Raw genomic sequence first — 20193 nt, forward strand, 5'->3', positions numbered from 1 at the left:
AATTAACATTTTTGTATTAAAGGACTTCCTTTTTGCTTATTGTTTTATCACACTGAAGAAGGCTAAGCTAACTCTATGCCGAAACCGGTCTGTGAGATCGAAGTCTTTATAATGTCTGAATAATAAACTATTTATTCACTGCCATCCAGTTGCTGGCTTCATTTTTTTCTTTGGATCCTATTTTGCCATGCAATTTTCTCCGTGCAGGGGACTGTTTTTTGCTGTATCTCTGTACCTCAAGGTGTACATACCTTTATATTTAGAAGCATTTTCCAATGTTACTAATGACAGTGTTAGACGTAGGTTATATCCCTTTAACAGGAAATATCTGGAATTCTTATGAATGGTGTTAACTTGAATATATTTAAAGAAGTAGCTGGATTGCCCAAAGAAGATGCAGACTGCGTGTTTTTACTTGTGGTGTGCAAGTCTGTATGGGCAAGAGTATGGCTGAACTTAAGAGAGAGAGAGTGAGTGTGTGTGTGTGTGTGTGTGTGTGTGTGTGTGTGTGTGTGTTCGAGCGCGCACCTCGGTGGTCACATTACAGGAGTTAAGTAGGGGATGTTGGTGTGTGTGTTTGAGCACATGTGTAGTTATTTTTGTGGGTGACTGGATATAACAAAACGTTGAGATCTCTCATCAAATCCTCTAAAGCCAGATATGAAGGCAGAATTGCGGCAGACACTAAAAACAATCACAAAGCCTTCTATAGTTATATCAAGAACCTCCATGGCAATATTCAGATTTGCTCTGAGTTACTGTACAATGGTACTTCCTATACTCAGCCAGCAGATATTGCCAACACACTGGCTGACAGATTCAGTGCCAACTTTACCCTTCTCTTTCCCCCCTTAAGGACCAATCACAATACCAGAAGAATGCCAGACACCCAGCATTACTGCAGCATAGGTTAAAGCTGCATTGTCCAAGGCCAAGAATACAGCTTCCATGGGACCCGATATTATCCCTGGCTGTGTACCACATGAACTACAAAGCAAACTGGCACCACATCTGTATGCCCTGTTCAGTCACAGCCTCACCTCAGGCTTTTTCCCTGCCGAATGGCGCACTGCTACAGTCATCCCTCTCCATAAAGGGGGAGCAACTACAAACACTGGGAATTATCACCTCATTAGCCTGACGAGTCTGACATGTAAAGCTATGGAGCACATCAACATGGACTTGATTAACAAAGGCATAGGAAATCTCCAAACTCTAGACCCCACGCAATTTGGCTTTGTGAAAGGGAGATCATGCCTGCTCAACCTGGTTCACTTCTCTGAGTCAGTCACCAAGGCTGTGGATGAAGGCAAGGCAGTGCATACAGCCTACCTCGATCTGGCCAAGGCCTTTGATATCATTCCTCACTCGGGAAATATTGATAAACTCACCAAACTAGGCATCAATCCCTATACAACTAGGTGGGTTGCAAATTGGCGCACAGACAGAACACACAGTGTGAAAGTAGTAGACTCCAAGTCAGACTGCTGACCAGTCATGAGTGGAGTCCCACAGAGATCGGCCCTGGGTCCTCTCCTGTTTGGCATCTACTTCTCAGAAGTCCAGGCCAACACGAAGGGACTCGTGCTGACCAAATTCGCAGATGACTGCAAGCTGGAAGCCATTATTAACTCCCCAAGTGATGCAGACATCCTACAGAGAGGCCTCACTGATACCAATGACTGGTGTCGAAACCATGGCCTTAAGCTTAATACCAAAAAATGTGTTGTCATCCCCTTTGGTAAAAACTCAGTTCCCACTAATTACCACATCGATGGGAGCCTACTGAACACTGAAGGCATTAGAAGAGATCTGAGGACACAGATTGACAGCAACCTCTCCTTCAACCACCACACTGCCACTGTGGTCAGAAAGTCCTTCTATGTGGCACATCTCATTACAAAGGGTTTTGCATCCAGGAAGAAAGAGGTCATCGTCTCTTTCTACTCTTCCCTCATTAGACCAATCATTGAGTATAATGCCCCATTTGGCATGTACCTCACTACACACCTGCAACAGCTGGAGAGGCCACAGAAGTACCTCACGAAGAGAATCCTAGGCATTAAACACATGTCCTACACGGACAGACTCAAAAGACTCCAGCTATTCTCTGTCTCATATCACCTACATAGAGGCAATCTTTGCTTGACTTACAAAGCCACGTCTGACCCAGCTCTGTTAGAAATACTACATTTAAAGAAATCTCAGTCCCTCCGCACCACATGCTCCAGAGACCTAAATCTCATTTCCACAATCAACAGAAAGTACAGTTTTGTACCTACCATAAATGTAGATGTCCGATAGGTATGAATCTACAGTCATCACATATGGGTTGTCCTGCCTCAGGCAGCCCTTCGGTCGGCCGGATTCCAAAGTCTGGGTCCGGTGTCGGCTGATGTCGCCCTTTCCCCGACGTCAGAGCGCCTGGGGTATAAAAGCATCAGCCGACGCCATCTTCCTCAGTGTTTCTTGCCCCAGATGCCAGGTGCCCTCAAAGGAAGGCTAAATTTGGAGAAATGCAATAAATTCCAAACATGCACAGAAATATATATATATATATATAAAACAAATACACCATAACAGATAACCCCAGCTAGCTATGAGAGGGAAAAGTACCCAATAAATACCAAAGAGGGGAAGGAGGGAGGGTAAACCTGACTGCAGATGCATACCTATCAGACATCTACATTTATGGTAGGTACAAAACTGTACTATGTCCTTCAAGGATGCATCTGCAGTCATCACATATGGGAAGAATACCATAGCCAATCTGGGGGTGGAGGATCTATGTAAAGGATGGTGTAGCTAAAATGCCCTGCAGGACTGCCGTAGCAAAGCCTACTCTGGATCTGGAATATAAAGGTAAATTGTAATGCTTGGAAAATGTATGCACGGAGCTCCATGTAGCAGCTTCTAAAATGTCCTTGGTAGCCACCCCTCTTAAGAAGGCTGTGGAGGTGGCTGTGGCTCTGGTGGAATGAGGTCTAATGTTAGCTGGCACAGTTTTCCATGAAAGGAATAACAAAAATGAATGCAATTCCCTATCCATTTTGAAATTGTCTGTTTGGAAATTGCTTTTCCTTGTGCACCAGCAGCATATGCTACCAACAGCTGGTCAGTTTTTCTGTAGCTTTTAGTTCTGTCCAAGTAGTAGCGCAACTGTCTGTGTATGTCCAGGGTGTGCAAAAGTTTCTCCCCTTTGTTTTGTGGATTTGGAAAGAAGGTAGGCAGGTGAATAGCTTGGTTTAATGAGACCCTGGATACCACCTTTGGCATAAATGAAGGATTGGTTCTCAATGAGACTCTGTCCTGATGAAAAATAAGAAATGGCTGTACTGCCATGAGGGCCTGTAACTCAGATACTCTTCTTGCTGAGGTTATGGCCAGAAGGAAGGCGGTCTTCCAAGACAGGAACTGTAGTTCTGCAGATGCTGCTGGTTCAAAGGGAGGCAGAGTTAGTTTTTCCAACACGAAGTTAAGGTCCCAAGTAGGCACTGGAGGTTTCCATGGAGGATTGATGTTTTTAATTCCTCTTAGAAACTGTCTTAGGAGAGGATGAGAAAAGACAGGTGGATCAGTATTGTACTCTGCTGAAATTGCTGAAGCATGAATTTTAATGGAAGAGTAAGACAGGCCATTGTGGAGCATTTCTGTCAAGTATTCCAGGATATGTGCCATGTTCATCACTGTCGCATCTAGGCCCTTTGTGGTGCTCCAAGTGTGAAATTTTTTCCATTTTGCTGAATATGCCTTTCTTGTGGAAGGCCGGCGAGCTTCCATGATGATATCCTTCATTCTCTTGGATAGCTTATCCTGTGGAGGAGTCAAGGTATTTTCCAGGCTGTTAGTTGCAAGGTTTTCAGGTTGGAATGCAGAGTTTTGTAATTGTGCTGTGTCAGGAGAAGTGGCCATTGAGGAAGAGGCCATGGTTTCTTGCGTGACATGCTGTTTAACAGTGGGTACCAGTGCTGTCTTGGCCAGTCCGGAGCTATCAGAATCACTTTTGGCTGCTCTGTCCTGATCTTCAGTAAGACCTTGGTCATTAATGGAAGAGGTGGAAATGCATTCACTGTTAGAGTTCTCTAGCTGAAAGATAGGGCGTCCACTTTCCATGCTTGTGGGTGGTATGTCCTTGAGCAGAATTTCTTCAGCTGATGATTGTGGGGGGAGGCAAAAAGATCTATGTCTGGCCTTCCCCATGATTGTGTTATCTGTAGGAAAATGTCTGGGTGCAGCATCCATTCGTGTGCATCCATGATATTTCTGCTTAAGCTGTCCGCCAGTATATTGTCTTTTCCTGGCACAAACTAGAATTGCAGCTCTATATTGAGTTTCAAGGAAAGTTCCCATAGATTCATTGCCAGCCTGCAAAGAGGGTAGGAATGGGTGCCTCCTTGCTTGTTTATGTACCACATAAGTGTGGTGTTGTCTGTCCTTATTAGCAGGTGCCCTTGATGCAGAAAGAGTTTGAAGGCCTCGATTGCATGTATCACTGCCAGCATTTCCTTTTGGTTTATGTGCATGCGCAGCTCCTTTTGTGACCATAGTCCTTGAATACATCTGCCCTCCATGTGTGCTCCCCAACCGTGGCCTGAAGCGTCCGTTGTAATGGTTTGGCTGGCTACTGGCTTGCTGAAGGGCAGACCCCTGTTTGACTGGCTTGCTTGAGCCCACCACAGAAATTCCTTTTGGAGGCATGGAATGAGTGGGATCAAAGTTTCTAAGCTGTGACTGTGCTGAGTCCATAAACTCCTTAGGTACCATTGTAGTTTCCTCATATGCAGCCTTGCTTGTGGAATCAGAAGAATGCAAGATGCCATGTAACCCAGGGCCTGCAGGATTTTCCTTGCAGTCAGCTGAGTTTGTCTTGTCAGATTCTTGAAGTAATCCGGTAGTTGTCTTTGTTTTTCTTCTGTGAGAAAAGCCATTTGGGTGGTTGTGTCTAGATCCGCACCCAGAAAAGTTATTCTTTGGGATAGAACAAGTCTTGATTTGTGAATGTTGACTGTATATCCCAAGGCCTGCAGTAGGTGGATGGCATAATTCAAGTCCTTTACCAAAGTTTGTTGGCTGTCCGCTTGTATAAGGCAGTCGTCCAGATATGGGTATATTTGAATCCCTGAAGTCTGCAGTGTGCAATTACTGATGCCAGGCATTTCGTGAATACTCTGGGCGCAGTAGATAAGCCAAAGGGCAATGCTGAGAATTGATAATGCTCTGAACCTGCAAGAAATCTGAGGTGTCTTCTGCAACTTTGTCTGATAGGGACATGCAGGTATGCCTCCTTGAGGTCTAGAGTCACCAGCCAAGACCTCTTGCCCAGCATGGGAAGGAGTTGCTGTAGAGTCAGCATTTTGAATTTTGGCACAATGAGATAAGTATTCAGTGTGGACAAGTCGAGAATAGGCCTCCATTGATTTTCTTTTCTTGGAACAAGGAATAGTCTGGAATAAAATCCTTGGCCTTGTTCTGAAAGAGGAACCTTTTCTATAGCTTTCATTTGCATTAAGTTGGAGATTTGTTTCAAAGCCTCTGCCTTTTGATTTGGTGGCAGGTCTGGCATTCCTTTTCTTTTTGGCAATGTGTGAAAACGGAACCTGTATCCTCTGTCTATTATTTGCAGTGTCCATTTGTCTCTTGTAATACTGTGCCAATTTTCTGAGAATAAAGAAAGCATTCCGCCCAAAGGTGCTTCTAATTGAGCCCTGGTTGGCGGAGTCAAAGCAAAGTCATTGAGTCTGTCCTTGTGCAGCAGTTGTAGGTCCTGCACTACCTCTCTGGTTGGGAGGCTGCCATTGACGTCCTCTGTAGGAGCCTCTAGCTTGCCCTCTACCTCTGGCACGCCTGTTCTTACCTCTCTGAAATCTTTTTGTGTCCGGAAAGGACCAATTCCTGGTAGGCCAATTTCTGCTGAATCTTGGTGGTTGGACTTGTAGAAAATCTTTGACTGTTTGTACAGATTTTGCCTTTTCCTCAAATTTCTTTAAGACCTCCTGAGCAGTGGAGCCAAATAACATTTGCTTTTCCAGTGGAGCATCCAGAAGCTTAGCTTTAACATGGTCTGGCAGAGATTGTTCCTTCAGCCAAGCATGCCTACGTATGACTGCACCTGTCATAGCTGACCTACATGAAGCTTCCAATGCATCATAACCACACTGTAAGAAATGGTTGCTAACCTGCTGGGAGTTATGTACCAGATCCTGAAGTGATTTGTGATCTAGGGGTTCAGGTGAAGACAGTTTCTTATTTTCTTAATACTCTTGGTACTGTATCATATGAAATTGACAACTTAATGCCCTCATAGAAATAGTAGCAGAAGTATACACTTTTTTACCCCATCTCTCTAAAGCCCTGGACTCCCTTTCAGAGGGGAGTGGATTTTTAGTAGTGGCAGCTGCAACCCCTTTAGGGCCCTGGGAAATAGTTTCTGGATCAGCAGAGTGGGCCTTGTAAAGAAAAAGATGTGAGTCCGGGACCCTGTAGTACCTATCGGGTTTGACAGGGGCCGGAGGAAGAGTGTCAGGGGTTATGCTAGACTCAGAGTACACATCATCAATGACATTCAAAACAGGAGGAATAGCCAAAGGTCTATGCTGAGGTAAATTCAGAAAAGTTCTTAATCTTTCCCTGGAATCAGAGAATTCCTGGCCCTGCCATTTGAAATGCTCTCTCATAGTGTGAAGGGTCTCCGAACGCGATAGTTCTTCAGGAGGGAGGCAGAGGGATTGATTCCTCTGCATCAGAATCCTCGTAGGCCGAAAGCCTCCTCCTGGTAGTCCGAGAGAGCAGAGCCATCAGAGGCCTCCTCTGAGGAGTGGGGATCAGAGTGCTCAACCCTGGGCCTTTTGTCTAGAGGAGGTTGAGAGCCCCTGTCCGGATGGGGTTGAGAGCCCCTAATTAAGGAAATAAGGTCCTCTGCTAAAGTTAGAATCTGTGAACTTGTAGAGGGTCCCTGAGGAATAACCCTGGGAGGCATAGCTTTTGTATGTTTAGCAGCTTTAGCCCTGGTGAATGCCTTTATGGACATGGATGCAGGAGGCCTAGCTGCACCACGTGCAGGTGTAGTTTTGTCTAGAGGAATGGTGTCGGAAGTTTCCAAGACACCAGTTTCTGAAGGAAATTCAATAACCGACTCAGCAGGGGCCTCCGGGGCCGAGGTTGTCGGTTGAGCGGTTTCAGGGGTCGGAAGTACCAAGGACTCGGTTTCAGCCGAGACCGAGACACTCGCGGTAGGCCTGGCCGTGGTTTCAGCCAAAACCGTGGCCCACGTGTGTCGGTCCTTGTCCTTCCGTTTCTTTGTTAAATTTGAAGTCGGAGTCTCCGATGGCATATTGTAAGAAAAACTAGCCCCAAAAAATTCCTCTGCAAACTCCGCCCGACGTCTAAGAGTACGTCGGTTGAAGGAAGCACAGGCTGAGACGTCGTGGTCTGGGCCTAGGCAGGGGAGGCAGTAAGAGTGGAAATCCTTATGAGGTATTTGTTTCCCACAAGTTAAGCAATTATTAACTTTATCTGACATCGGCTGAGGCAAGAAAGAGTCCCCAACGGGGTACTTAGCTTTTGAAGTCTTCGGTAGCTGAATTACAGGAGCTGGCCGACCGGCACTTGCGAACTGCTTCTGCTTCGGGCACCACGCGGCAAGAAAGACTGGGGAAGATGGCGTCGGCTGACGCTTTTATACCCCAGGCGCTCTGACGTCGGGGAAAGGGCGACATCAGCCGACGCCGGACCCAGACTTTGGAATCCGGCCGACCGAAGGGCTGCCTGAGGCAGGACAACCCATATGTGATGACTGCAGATGCATCCTTGAAGGACATCATGCTGGAGGGACAAGTTCCTCACCCAGAGACTGCCCATGTTCTGGAATAGACTTCCCATACACGTCAACCAGAGCACCTCGCTATCCCTCAAGAGAAATCTTAATGAGTGGATGGGTAGTAGAAAGTTCACCCTGGGAATCACTCTAGTGGCTCTACTTGATAGAGTCACTGGGAACTAACGTCAGGTGGCACGATGCCAGGGCACTTCTATGGGCTAGGCTTGTAAAGGCTGCTAGGCCATTAGCCTTGTACACACCTATGAACCAGTGTGTGTGTGTGTGTGGAGAGGTCTGTCTATGTTACTGCAATGCATGGTCTGGAAGGAAGAACACGAACACTGTCAGGTCTAACTGTACACAACTGTCTGATTCAGAGACATGGTACTGAGCTGCTAATGAGGTATTTCTCTGTCTAGCTCTACCTTTTATTTGAACTGGAGATAGCTAATTAGCATGGGTAGAGAGACTGTCTGATTCAGAGAAATAGTACTGAGCTGCTAATGAGGTATTTCTCTGTCTAGCTCTACCATTTATTTGAACTAGAGATAGCTAATTAGCATGGGTAGAGAGACTGTCTGATTCAGAGGCATAGTACTGAGCTGCTAATGAGGTGTTTCTCTGTCTAGCTCTACTATTTATTTGAACTGGAGATAGCTAATTAGCAAGGGAGAGAGACTCTTTCTGAATCCCAATCATTGCTTAGCATATGAACTTAATACAGACTATCCAGAAAAGCAGACTTTACAAATTAAATATGCTAGGAAATGCATCATGTTGTTTACATCTTCATCGACATCTCTCAGAAGATAAAATGGGCAAATTAAAAATCTGTATTAAAATCAGATCTGCCTAAAACTCCTGTAAGAATTTTGCATCAGGCATTAAAACAGATAAGTTCATACATATATTTTTTCCTCTAAAAAGTTGATTTCAAATCGAAGAAACAACAAATTTACAAACAATAGAGTAACTTATAGCTCCCTAACAAAATGTCGGAACTCGAAAAGTAGTGCAATAAGCCGGGGGAAAAAAAGACCGAAACTACAGGAGAAGAACGAATCTTGAACATCACTCTTTTCCATTAAGATTTTTTTTTTGCAGGGAGGTAAACAACCCTGCACTTACTAAACTTATACTTTGAGAAATGGTCATCTCAAACTTAGTATATGCAAGTTTGTCTTTTTCTGTCATTCAGTCTCTATGTTTCAGGGATGCCGTATGTCTAAAGGAATAAGAGATGACTTCCCCACATTGAGGTGGAAACCTAGGATTTTAAACAGATTTTTGACAAAGAAGAGAAATTCTTGACAGTTTGAATATAGTCTGCTAAAAAAGGCAGTCTTCATATAGAGTAAAATATGAATGCCTTGTAGCCTGAAAAATGCAATCACTGGTTCTACACACTTTGTTAATGCCATAAGCGCTGTTGATAGATAAAAAGGGTAAAGTGAACTGAAAATGCAAATGACACACAGAAAACCTTAAAAAGCACCTGAAACTTCTGTGAATAGAAATACGATGACATGCATCTTTTAGGTCTAAAGGTACCAAGAAACTTGGAGGAGGAATTAGGGAAAAAGGGATTTTGAGGAACTGAAACCCTGAAGTGAAGATTCAAGAAATCAAGGGGTATGATATTGTCTCTGATTGTAACCATGTTATTATATGTTGTTAACATGGATGCCAAGAAATTCACCTCAACAGCGAAGCACAGTCAGCCATTTTTCTCACACTGAGACTGGGCTTGAGGTGCCTCTCTTATTTTCTTAGAGCTGCCCTGCCATTACTTCTTTAAATTGTTGCTTTCCTGACTTGCTGTGGTTGCTTAAATGGTCTCTTATAAAATGGCCCAGGGCTGCAGGGGTAACGTCTGCTACATTTAGGTATAGGGAATTGAAAAATTTGCTTTATCCCTTGGATTAATTTCCCCATTTCATCAAACCTCTTAGGAATATCAGTAGACAAAGTGCTAAACAGGACTTCTTTATCAAAAGAACATTAGCAGAGTCTGGGATCTTAGCCATACATATCTATGAATCACTGACCCAGTTGCTGCAGATCTAAATAATACATCTGCAGTACCACAATACCATCTCAACAAATGTCCAGCGATTTGTATAACTGATAAAAGTAAAGAAAGTAAAAAGGACTTAATACCTGAAGAAGGTAGGTCTGTAATAACCTTATTCATATCAGCAAAAAGAAATCCACATAGTATTTGGATGTGTGTGCTTGATAATTAACATTTCTTAAAGCTAGGGTAGAAGATGTGTAAACTTTCTTCCCATACCTGTCAAAAGTTCTGCTATCCTTGTCGGATAGGCACAGGATCGTATGCAGTAATAAGCTAAGATCCAGAGCATTTTGTCATGGAAATAACAGATGGATCAGCTATAGGGTTATGAAAAAGTCTGAGAAGACTTATAAGTAGCACACTGGCAGGATTAAAGGCACCCGTGAATTCCCTAATAATAAGAGGACTAGCCAATGGTGTACGGGTTTCTACTAGCGAAAGGTAGTGATATCCCTTTTGTATGACATATATTTCCATTTGCTTTCATTGCAATAATTTCTTCATTCTTCATATGATGTCAGTAAAATGGAAATTGATTCCAAGTTTTTGGGTGAAGACACTTGGTAAATATACCTCTCAACCTCTTAGCAAATCTGAACAAAGTCATAAATAATGAACATACAAAGGCCCTAAAACTGGGACAATTTTAAATATTACTCTTATAAAATAAACTTAGAAAGGTGACAGAATAACAGGTTTGGCATTAGCATAAATTTTATGAAAGGAATGAAGTCTGAAAATCAAACATATGTCATTATTTTCTGACTTTAATCCTCAATGATTGGCTAGAACACCAAAAATTTATGAGGAGAAGACCAAAAATAGGAGGTATAAATCTGGACATTCTGCGAAAATCTGGACAGTTGAGAGGTATGTTGGAAAGTATAACTTAACTTAATGTGTTTAATATCAGTATTACAATCACAAAGAGGGGAGATTTCTTCCTTTTTAAATGTGAAGAAACTGGAAAGGCAGCATGAAGTGACTGAAAGGCCTTAGAAAGACATTTAGCAAAGAAAAAACACTCCTCGCAGAGAGCTAAGCTAGCTCCTTACTGTTTTAGGAGTAAATGACAGAGCAAAAGTGGATGTCATGTTCCTCTCCTAAGCCAAAAAAATGAAATCTTTTGTCCACAAACGTAGCCCTTCTCTAAGAAATGAGTGAAAAAAATTTGACGTTTTCACAGAAATATTGAAAGAAAGTGTCCAGACAGAGTACTTATCTGCCCAATACCCTGAACTAGCTGATTACTTAACTAACATCATACGCCAAGATGCCAGGGCACTTCTATGGGCTAGGCTTGTAAAGGCTCCAGGGTCATTAGTCTAGTACACACCTATGAACTAAAGGCACAATGAAGACAAAGTCTGACTGGTTTCTTTAAAGTCAAGAAGGTTCTGGATTTTGGTGCCCATACATTCATTTTTATACAGGCACACTCATGTGCTTCCTTGGACATACAGGCACGTAGAAATCCCCCAAAATGTTAGAAAACCGTCTGGATGTTCAATCCAATAGCAGGATATGTCCAGCACGGCTTTCGACCATTCCATAGCACATCAACCGTACTGTCATTCACTAACACTATCAACTATCACAAGACTAACAATAACTATATCTGCTATCTTCCTTGACCTGTCAAAAGCCTTTGATATGGTTTCACATACTAAACTTCTAACTGTCCTCTCTGAACTTAATTTTTATAATTCTACCCTTGCCTGGTCCCAAGATTACCTCACTGGACACCAGCAAGAAGTCTCTTGGCAACTTACGCTATCACCCCTTCCGCCTGTAACCCAAGGCTTTCCCCAAGGCTCTATCTTAGGCCCACTTCTATTTTCAATATTTATCCGCCCCCCCCCAGGCTTCTCTCATCCAATATGCAGATGACTCAACAGTGATATATTCTGCTCTCTCATTACTAAAGCTTCAAAATCTAACACAAAATGATGAACTAATCCTAAACCCTAAAAAAACTAACTTATGGTATTGCATCCTAATAATTCTGCCTCACCCTGTAACACATTTAACATCTCTTCACTGAGCACCATCATTTCTCGATTACCTCACACCAAACGTTTATGAGTTGAAATCGACCGCAAATTTATTTTTGACATTCACATTTCCCAGACTGTAAGAAAAAGTACATAAAAAAAACTTGGCACATTATACAGGAACAAACGCTACTTCACCAAGAATAACAGGACAGCCACTGCCCAAACCCACTTAATGTCAACACTACTGTATGCAGCCCTCATACTACTAACCTAAAGAAATCTGAACTACAAGAACTTGAATCGTGTCACAATAAAATTGCCAGATATGCTGCACACTTACCAACTAGATCCCACCATTGCCTTGCCCTCAGGCAACTTAACTGATTAGAGCTCCTCCAACTACTTCACTAAACACAGCTAACCATGGCCCACAAAATCCTGTTTGATCCCAAGAAAACACCTGCCTTACAAACACTACTCCAACCTTATGCCACTAACAGATCATTATGCTCCAACAACAACAAACACCATGTAAAAACCTGTATATCCAAAAATCAGGCAGGTGATTCCTTCTTCTCAAACTACATAGGAAAGACCTAGAATGAATTGCCAGAAAATATTATTAGCACTGCATCCCTAGCTGAATTTAAAACAACTCTAAAAACCCACCTCTTACACTAATGGTTGTGTCCTTGCTCTACTGCTGGCTAATCAACTATCCATCATCTTTAGCCTTGCCACTACCTCAGTATAACCTACTGGACTTTCAGGCGACTTTCCTTCTTCAGTGTACTGCCTCTACACCTGCTATTTGCATCACATCAGCTCTCTCAGTATTATCTCTGAGGTCAGGATGAAACACAACTGTCTTCACAATGTACTCTATTATACACTTTGTACATACTGGAGGTTCACTTGAAACTGTGAATGCCCATTATTTTATAACATTGTAATGTCAGTTATACAAGTCCAATGAACTTGTGTATTGTTTCTACTGTATGTTCAATGTGGAGCTTTTTTCCCCGGGCCTCCTATGAAAAGGACACGTGTCCAGTCAGACTATCCCAGTAAACAAATGTAAAATAAATAATAAAATAATACAAAGCCAACTTCACGCTTCTTAAGACAGAAGTGGCAAACTTCATGACACCCATGCAGACGGACAACAGAGGTACGACTGCTGAATCCTACACAAATGCACTTACCCGAGTGCATGGATCGTGCTATCCCTAACAGAACCAAGTTGCTATCCTCCAAAAAAAGGAAGCCAATCTGGTGGTCCCCTGCCATAAACAAACTCTACAACAGAAGAAAGAAACTGTTGCAAAAAAAAAAAAAAGAGTAAAATCCCATGAATGGAAGAACTCCCTGGTCAGCTTCAGCAAGAAGCTGAGATCCCTAATAAAATCCTCCAAAGCGAGTTATGAAAACAAAATTGCCACTGATTCTAAAAACAACCACAAAGCATTCTACAGTTATGTCAAGAATCTCAATGGCAACACTCAGATATGCTCTGAGTTACAGCACAATGGCACTAAATATACAGAACCAACTAATACTGCCAACATCCTGGCAGATAGGTTCAGTGCTAACTTTATCTCCACTCACTCCCTAAATGGCCCATCTCTATACTGGAAGAATGCAAATTTCCTGTAATCATGGCTGCACAGGTAAAAAAACATACTCTCTAAAGCCAAAAACACAGCATCCATGGGACCTGACAACATCCCAGGCTGCATTCTACATGAACTACAAAATGAACTGGCACCCCACCTAAGCACAATGTTCAAGCATAGCCTCACCTCAGGCTCTGTGCACACTGAATGGCGCAAAGTGATGGTCATCCCACTCCACAAAGGGGGAGCCACCACGGACCCCGGGAATTACCACCCCAATAGCCTAATGAGCCTGGTCTGCAAGGCCATGGAACATATCATCATGGAACTTATAAACAAAGACATTGGTAATCTCCAAACTCTGGACCCCACCCAGTTCGGGTTTGTATAAGGCAGATCAAGTCTCCTAAATCTGATTGACTTCTTTGAAGCAGTCATCAAAGCGTAGACGAAGGTAAGGTGGTTCACACAGCCTATCTAGATCTCACCGAGGCTTTTGACACCACCCCCCACTCTGGAATTATAGATAAACTCACTAAACTAGGTATAAATCCCTATATCACAAGATGGGCTGCCAACTGGCTCACTGACAGAACCCACACTGTGAAAGTAGCAGACTCCAAATCCGACTTCAGACCAGTGACAAGTGGAGTACCACAGGGTCCAGTCCTGGGTCCTCTCCTGTTTGGTATCTACTTTTCTGAAGTACAGCTAACACAGAAAGTCTTTGGCTAACGAAGTTCGCAGATGACTGCAAACTAGGAGCCATAATTGAAACTCCTAATGATGTGGACATCCTACAAAAGGGCCTCACTGAGACAGATACCAGGTGTCAAAGCCATGGCTTCAAGCTCAATGCCAAAAAGTGCATTGTCATCCCCTTTGGTAAAAACTCTGTACCCATGAGCTACCACATAGGTGGTAGTCTACTTAACACCAAAAGTGTGACAAGAGACCTTGGGACACAGGTGGACAGTAGTCTCGCCTTTGATAATCACATTGCCACAGTAGTCAGGAAATCTTTCTACATGGCACACCTCATCACAAAAGGTTTCTCATTCAGGAAAAAAGAGGTCATTGTTCCCCTCTACTCATCACTCATTAGACCCATTATAGAGTACAACCACCCCTTTTGGTATGTACCTCACAAGACATCTACAATAACTGGAAAAAACACAGAAATACCTCACAAAAAGGATTACTGGCCTCAAACAGATGCCCTACACAGACCGTCTCAAAAAACGCCAGCTTTACTCCGTCGCATATCGCCTACTCAGAGGCGATCTCTGCTTAACATTCAAAGCTATGTCAAACCCAGAGCGGTTGGACATGCTCCACTTAAAGAAATCCCAATCCCTCTGAACTATATGCTCTAGGGACCTAAACCTTGTCACCACAATAAACAGAACATGCTGGAGGGATAAATTCCTGTCCCAGAGACTTCCTATACTCTGGAACAAACCACCTATCAATATCAAACAAAGCTATTCATTAGCACTCTTCAAGAAAAATCTTGATGATTGGATGGGAAATAGGAAATTCACCCTGGGGATCACCTCTGTGGCTCTGCTCGACAGGGGCACAGGAAAATAATTTTCTTGGGTGGCAAAAGCCAGGGTACCTTTTTGACTAGGCTTGTATAGGCCCCTAGGGCCAACAGCCTAGTACCTACCTACGAAACTATATGTGCCATATAATTTAGGCTACTGCAATAGTGATGTAGTAATGAAAATTTTTAATTTTTTAAATTTATTTTTATTTAACATTTGTTGACCGGGAAAGTCTGACTAGGTTCCACAGATCCTGTTTTCAGCGGGGGCCCGGGGAGAAATGCTCCAGAAGCATGTCTTTAGAATAAATCAACGGTTTGATCAGAGAAAATTATAAGCAAAAGGGCAGAGCAATTCTTTATGGATTCATAAAACTGCTTCTTCAGCACCAAGAAAGTTCTGAATTTTGGCATTCATACATCTATTTTATAAGGGCACAGTTTTGTGCCTCCTCAGATATATGACCACATGGAAAAAAAATGAGTACTCATGTGCACAGAGGTAAGTTTCCATTCTAAATGTAATGTTTCAGCAAATCAGTACTGAAACAAGAGCACTGTTATGCCATTTGGCAAAAGAAGGTAAAAATCAGTAATGCATACAGAGCTCTGCAAGCTTTATAAACAGAACCTTACAGTGTCAACTGTAGCTCCAAATACAGTATAATGGCATGGGGTACACCACAAAAGTTGAAACAGGGATAATTTTTGTGCATACTCCATCACTAGTAAAAAATTATAAACAATATTAGAAAGTTTTAAATAGATTTTCCTTAAAATAAACATACACCTTTCACCTATACCATGTTATGCTCTTACTCTAAAATGTCCTTCATATAAGAGGTGCCATTCAGAGAACAACAAGTTTGTAAGACTGTCAGCATAGAAAAATAACTGCTCATACAACTCTGCCAGAAATGGGTCTGTGGTCTCCTAAATGAGGTGCACCGGAAGTGAAGAATTATGTAAATTCAAAGTCATATAGGATGGTATCCAACTTTTTTTACTAGGCCCTTTTATCTTTCCCAAATGCCAATCAAGTTTCCTGCAACTAGATTCAATCCCATTTTCTCCTCTGTATTTGGGTGTTGTCAGGATGGCCCATCATCTAAGGCAGCCAAAAGGGAGGTTAGTGCCAATAACTGCATTTTTTCAACCACTTGCCAGCTGTGGGAAATGGGACCCTCATCTCATGTCCGGACTGGCCCAGTTTCCCCCTAGACCAGGGTTATATGGTCACTGTTTAATATTCCCTAACATGGAACTACTTAAGACTTTTCCCTCTGTGTTATCTTGACTGTGGCCCTTGTTGCTGTACAAGCTTCTTCTTGCAAAGGAGCAATTAGCCACCAGGACACCCCCCCCCCACGGGTGGGCAAGCTGATGTTAACCTCTTAATTCCCACTCTCCCTGCCCAGATCCTCTGGTGGCTAAACTACTGCTCAAGCTTTTGTTGCCTAGGCCACAGTCAGCCTGGTCAGATGGCATCCAACTTTGAAAATGACAAACTAGGTTTAATTAGTATCCTGGGATTCATGCAACTAGACAGGAAGGGAGAACTGGATGCCCATACACATTTTATATGCTTTTTACCTGTGTGCCTGCAGACCACAGAGCCTCATCCAACTGCACTTGAACTCATTCATTCACCCTTGGAGGAGATTCACCCACTCCACTTCTTCGGGAGTCATCGGCCTGGTACCACTTTGGGATGAACAACATGTGACCTGAATCACCACAGGGCCATAATGCCTTCCCTACACAAGTGTACTGGAGATACACTTGCTTAATGAAGGTTGTCAATCTATGGTTTGATGCATTACATGCCTCATCCCCCCAGATGGGCATGTTCATACCCCTGCCAGCTTTGTCAAGCACCCAAACCACTAATCATATTCAGGTCAGGGCTTTATCCCTCCACACATGCATCAAGCAAAAAGGAAGCAAGGTGACCCAGGTACTAATTAATAACAAAGTCTGACACAGTAAAAACCACAAACAACCACCACAGCTCAGGCTCAAGCATACAAAATAGTTTAATGACAAACAGGGAATCAGTACAAAATAAAGGTAAGCACTTTCACAGTAGTAGTTCCTTCATCAGAACACAAATTTGAGGCAAACAAAAAGTGATATAGTGCCCTACTCTACCATCCCCTCCCCCAAGAGGAAACATAAGAAGAAATTCCCTTCTTGTAACTTTTAAGCTGCTAAACTTTGAATTTCTTTCCACTATGGCTACAGATCCAGTATACATATGGCCCTACGTTTCTGATGGATGGCATCCTGCATCTATTAATCTCTATGGCTACAGAATGCACATACATACATGGCCCTAAGTTACTGACGGATGGCATCCTGTATCTATTGTTTTCTACGGCTACAGAACGCATATATACCTATGACCTTAAGTTACTGACAGATTGCATCCTGTATCTATTACTCCTCTATACACATAACTTACCACAACTGAAATGTTAACTTTTTATGTCATGTACTGTCTTTTATGTTTTACAATTGATTATTTACTGCTGCTTTGCTAAATTCTTCATTTCATACATTACATTTATTTTAACTTTTCTGGTAGAAAGATTAAAAGGACTTTTTTCTGCAGTTACTACACAGAAATTAACAATACAATATGGATAGATAGTAACTATACGAAACGGATGGCATACTTTGGGTCCTTGACAAGAAGCCTTCTAATGAAGTCTTTGGCTAGTTCACTGGTGCTGCTGAAGAAATCATCTTCAAAATCGTAATTCACAGCTGATATGTTTGCTAATGTTTCCTGTTTAGACTCCCCAAGAAATGGTGATGCACCACTTAACCTGTTTAAAAAAATTTTTTACAGAGATGTTATCCTTTCTCATGAATCTTTTATGATAAACAAATGACACAGTAATATCCAACAAGTACATTCTCAATTAAATATCTGATCTCACAACATAAAAGTGTTCCCACAACTTAAGCAGATTAATTACACAAAGGAAAGCCTTTAAACAATGTTAGAGTATGGCATTTGGCCAATTATTTCAAATGCCTGACAGTAATTCTTAACCATAATTACATTCCAGCCAACTGAAAACAGAATGTCAATCATAAAAGTCATAAGGTCAGAAGAAGTGAATAATCAAGGTTCAATACAAGGCATTTGCAACATGTCTAAAGAATGTTCAATTATTAAAACGAGAAAGATGTTAATCGTGCATGCAAAATGTAATGAGTGAGTTGCAAACTAAACACAATGACTCTAGAAAGGAAAATATTGTTTTTCTTTGCATGTTACTTACAGAATGTATGTTATAACACCGATGCTCCTGAAAAAAAAAAACATAGCAGTTACACTGAAAGTAATTAATTATTCAATGTACATAACATCAAAATAAATAGTATGCAAAAGCTTAGGTCCGAATAAAGATATAAAAGACTATATACCATCAGTCCCTCAAAGGGTCTCTTCTCTTGTTTGTCTACTGACCCCAATGAACATTGATTGGATATGGATATTTGAAAACTCAAGGGAAACAGCCAAATACTCCCAGTGTTTTCATTATTTCAATAATCCCATATGCTGTTCATACAAATGCTTACCTGCATGCATTTGTGTAGAGAATACAGCCTTTAATAGTTCATCCAGTAAATCATCCAATAAAAGAAAGGCAATGACTAGTGAATACCGTTCAAGGTCTGCATCATCATGCAAGCTGCTTTTTATAACATATGCCTCACTCACATTCATGGTTTCATCACATAAACACACACACATTTGGCTAGGCTACTCCATTCACTCACTACTGCAGAATCTACAAAACAGGGATGTGGTGGCTGCAAGCAGAAGGTGATGACAAAACTCCATTTTTATTTTACTATTACTTGTCTTAATGAGAATCTTCTACTTCTTCTATACGTAGGGACATAATTGAACACTGTTTCTAAAGGAGTATGTGTAGTTAAACGTCCACTTTTGGGCAAACCCTTAGCAGTTATTTGGGAGAAACATTCTTATGCTTCTTGTAGAGCACAGGTTCTAGAATCAAAATTCTAAATAAATAATCTTTAAAGGATCCAAGACCAGGTTGTAATGGGAAAGCAGTCCTGTGGACATAAATAGGTATGTACTAAACTGTAAAAAGAAAAAGGCCCTTACAGGTAGTGAGTTGTCGTGGAAAACCATAAATACAAAAGTATTTACTCTGAAATAGGAGACTTCATCTTGAACTCCGGGGAGGGGTCCTTCGGGGGGGGGGGGGGAGACAGCATTTAAATCCAGCTGCCCATTTCTGAAAGATATGATTGTGTGGTGTGTAATGTTTACAGTAATACAGCACTCACTGTACTGCAATTCAGTTGTGTAGTTCTTAAAGCAGGGCAGAACTCACAGAGATCCAGTAAGACATTATTCATAGAAATTAATTCAGGTGTGTAATTCTTTGGGCAACACACTAGTCAAAGTGATCCAGGCAATATCTACTTATTATAAGACAGCAACCCAGGTCTGCACTTCTTAAAGCAATACAGGAATCTCAGATTTACATGTGTATTTCTTAACAGGATGATAGCACTCAGATCTCAGTAAAACAGCAAGTGCCACAACATTAAAATAATATTTACACAGATGCAGGAAAGTAATTCTTAAATTAAGGCAACACATGTAGAAAGTCAAGATGCATGGCTTTTATAATAACACATTTACCAATAATTGAGCACTTTCTGCAAAAAAAAAAAAAAAAAAAAAAAAAAAAGTATATCCAGAAATTTAAGCAAACTATGAAGCTTCCTCCTGGCCTCCAAACACTGGAACGTAAAACACACCCCAAAACAGACTATCCCACCCATTATACAATATCATGTTTAAAGACAAAGGACATTTTTTTTAAAATAACACTTGCTACACCTTTGTGATAAACATTTCATTCATTTCGCTCAGATTTATACATGCTAAAAACATGAGACTTTTAGAGCAGGCATAACAATCCGTACAAAAGACACCATAACTGACATAATTGTTCTTTAAATAAAGCAGTCTCTGCATCTTACCACTACCTATGTTGTGGTTTATTTCAGATAATACTGCAAACGGTCTAAAGCACACCAGCTGGACAGATTCAGCCCTTTGCTTTTGAGTTAAACCTGGG

At 41.8% G+C, this 20193-nt stretch overlaps 1 protein-coding gene across 2 annotated transcripts in view; it reads right to left on the minus strand.

Moving 5' to 3' along the window:
* The window catches only part of DAPK1 (death associated protein kinase 1), a 1440273-nt gene that overhangs the window by 1145862 nt on the left and 274218 nt on the right, over positions 1-20193 (minus strand). For both annotated transcript variants that reach the window (XM_044064186.1, XM_044064185.1), the window contains 2 exons: positions 18349-18375; positions 17734-17886 (listed from right to left, as the gene is read on the minus strand). In XM_044064186.1, the coding sequence (XP_043920121.1) occupies positions 17734-17886; positions 18349-18375 (180 nt within the window). The remainder of the gene's footprint in view (positions 1-17733; positions 17887-18348; positions 18376-20193) is intronic.

Source organism: Protopterus annectens, chromosome 2.part2 (genome assembly GCF_019279795.1).
Source record: "Protopterus annectens isolate FY-2018-M chromosome 2.part2, PAN1.0, whole genome shotgun sequence".
In the NCBI taxonomy this organism is placed as follows: domain Eukaryota; kingdom Metazoa; phylum Chordata; order Ceratodontiformes; family Protopteridae; genus Protopterus; species Protopterus annectens.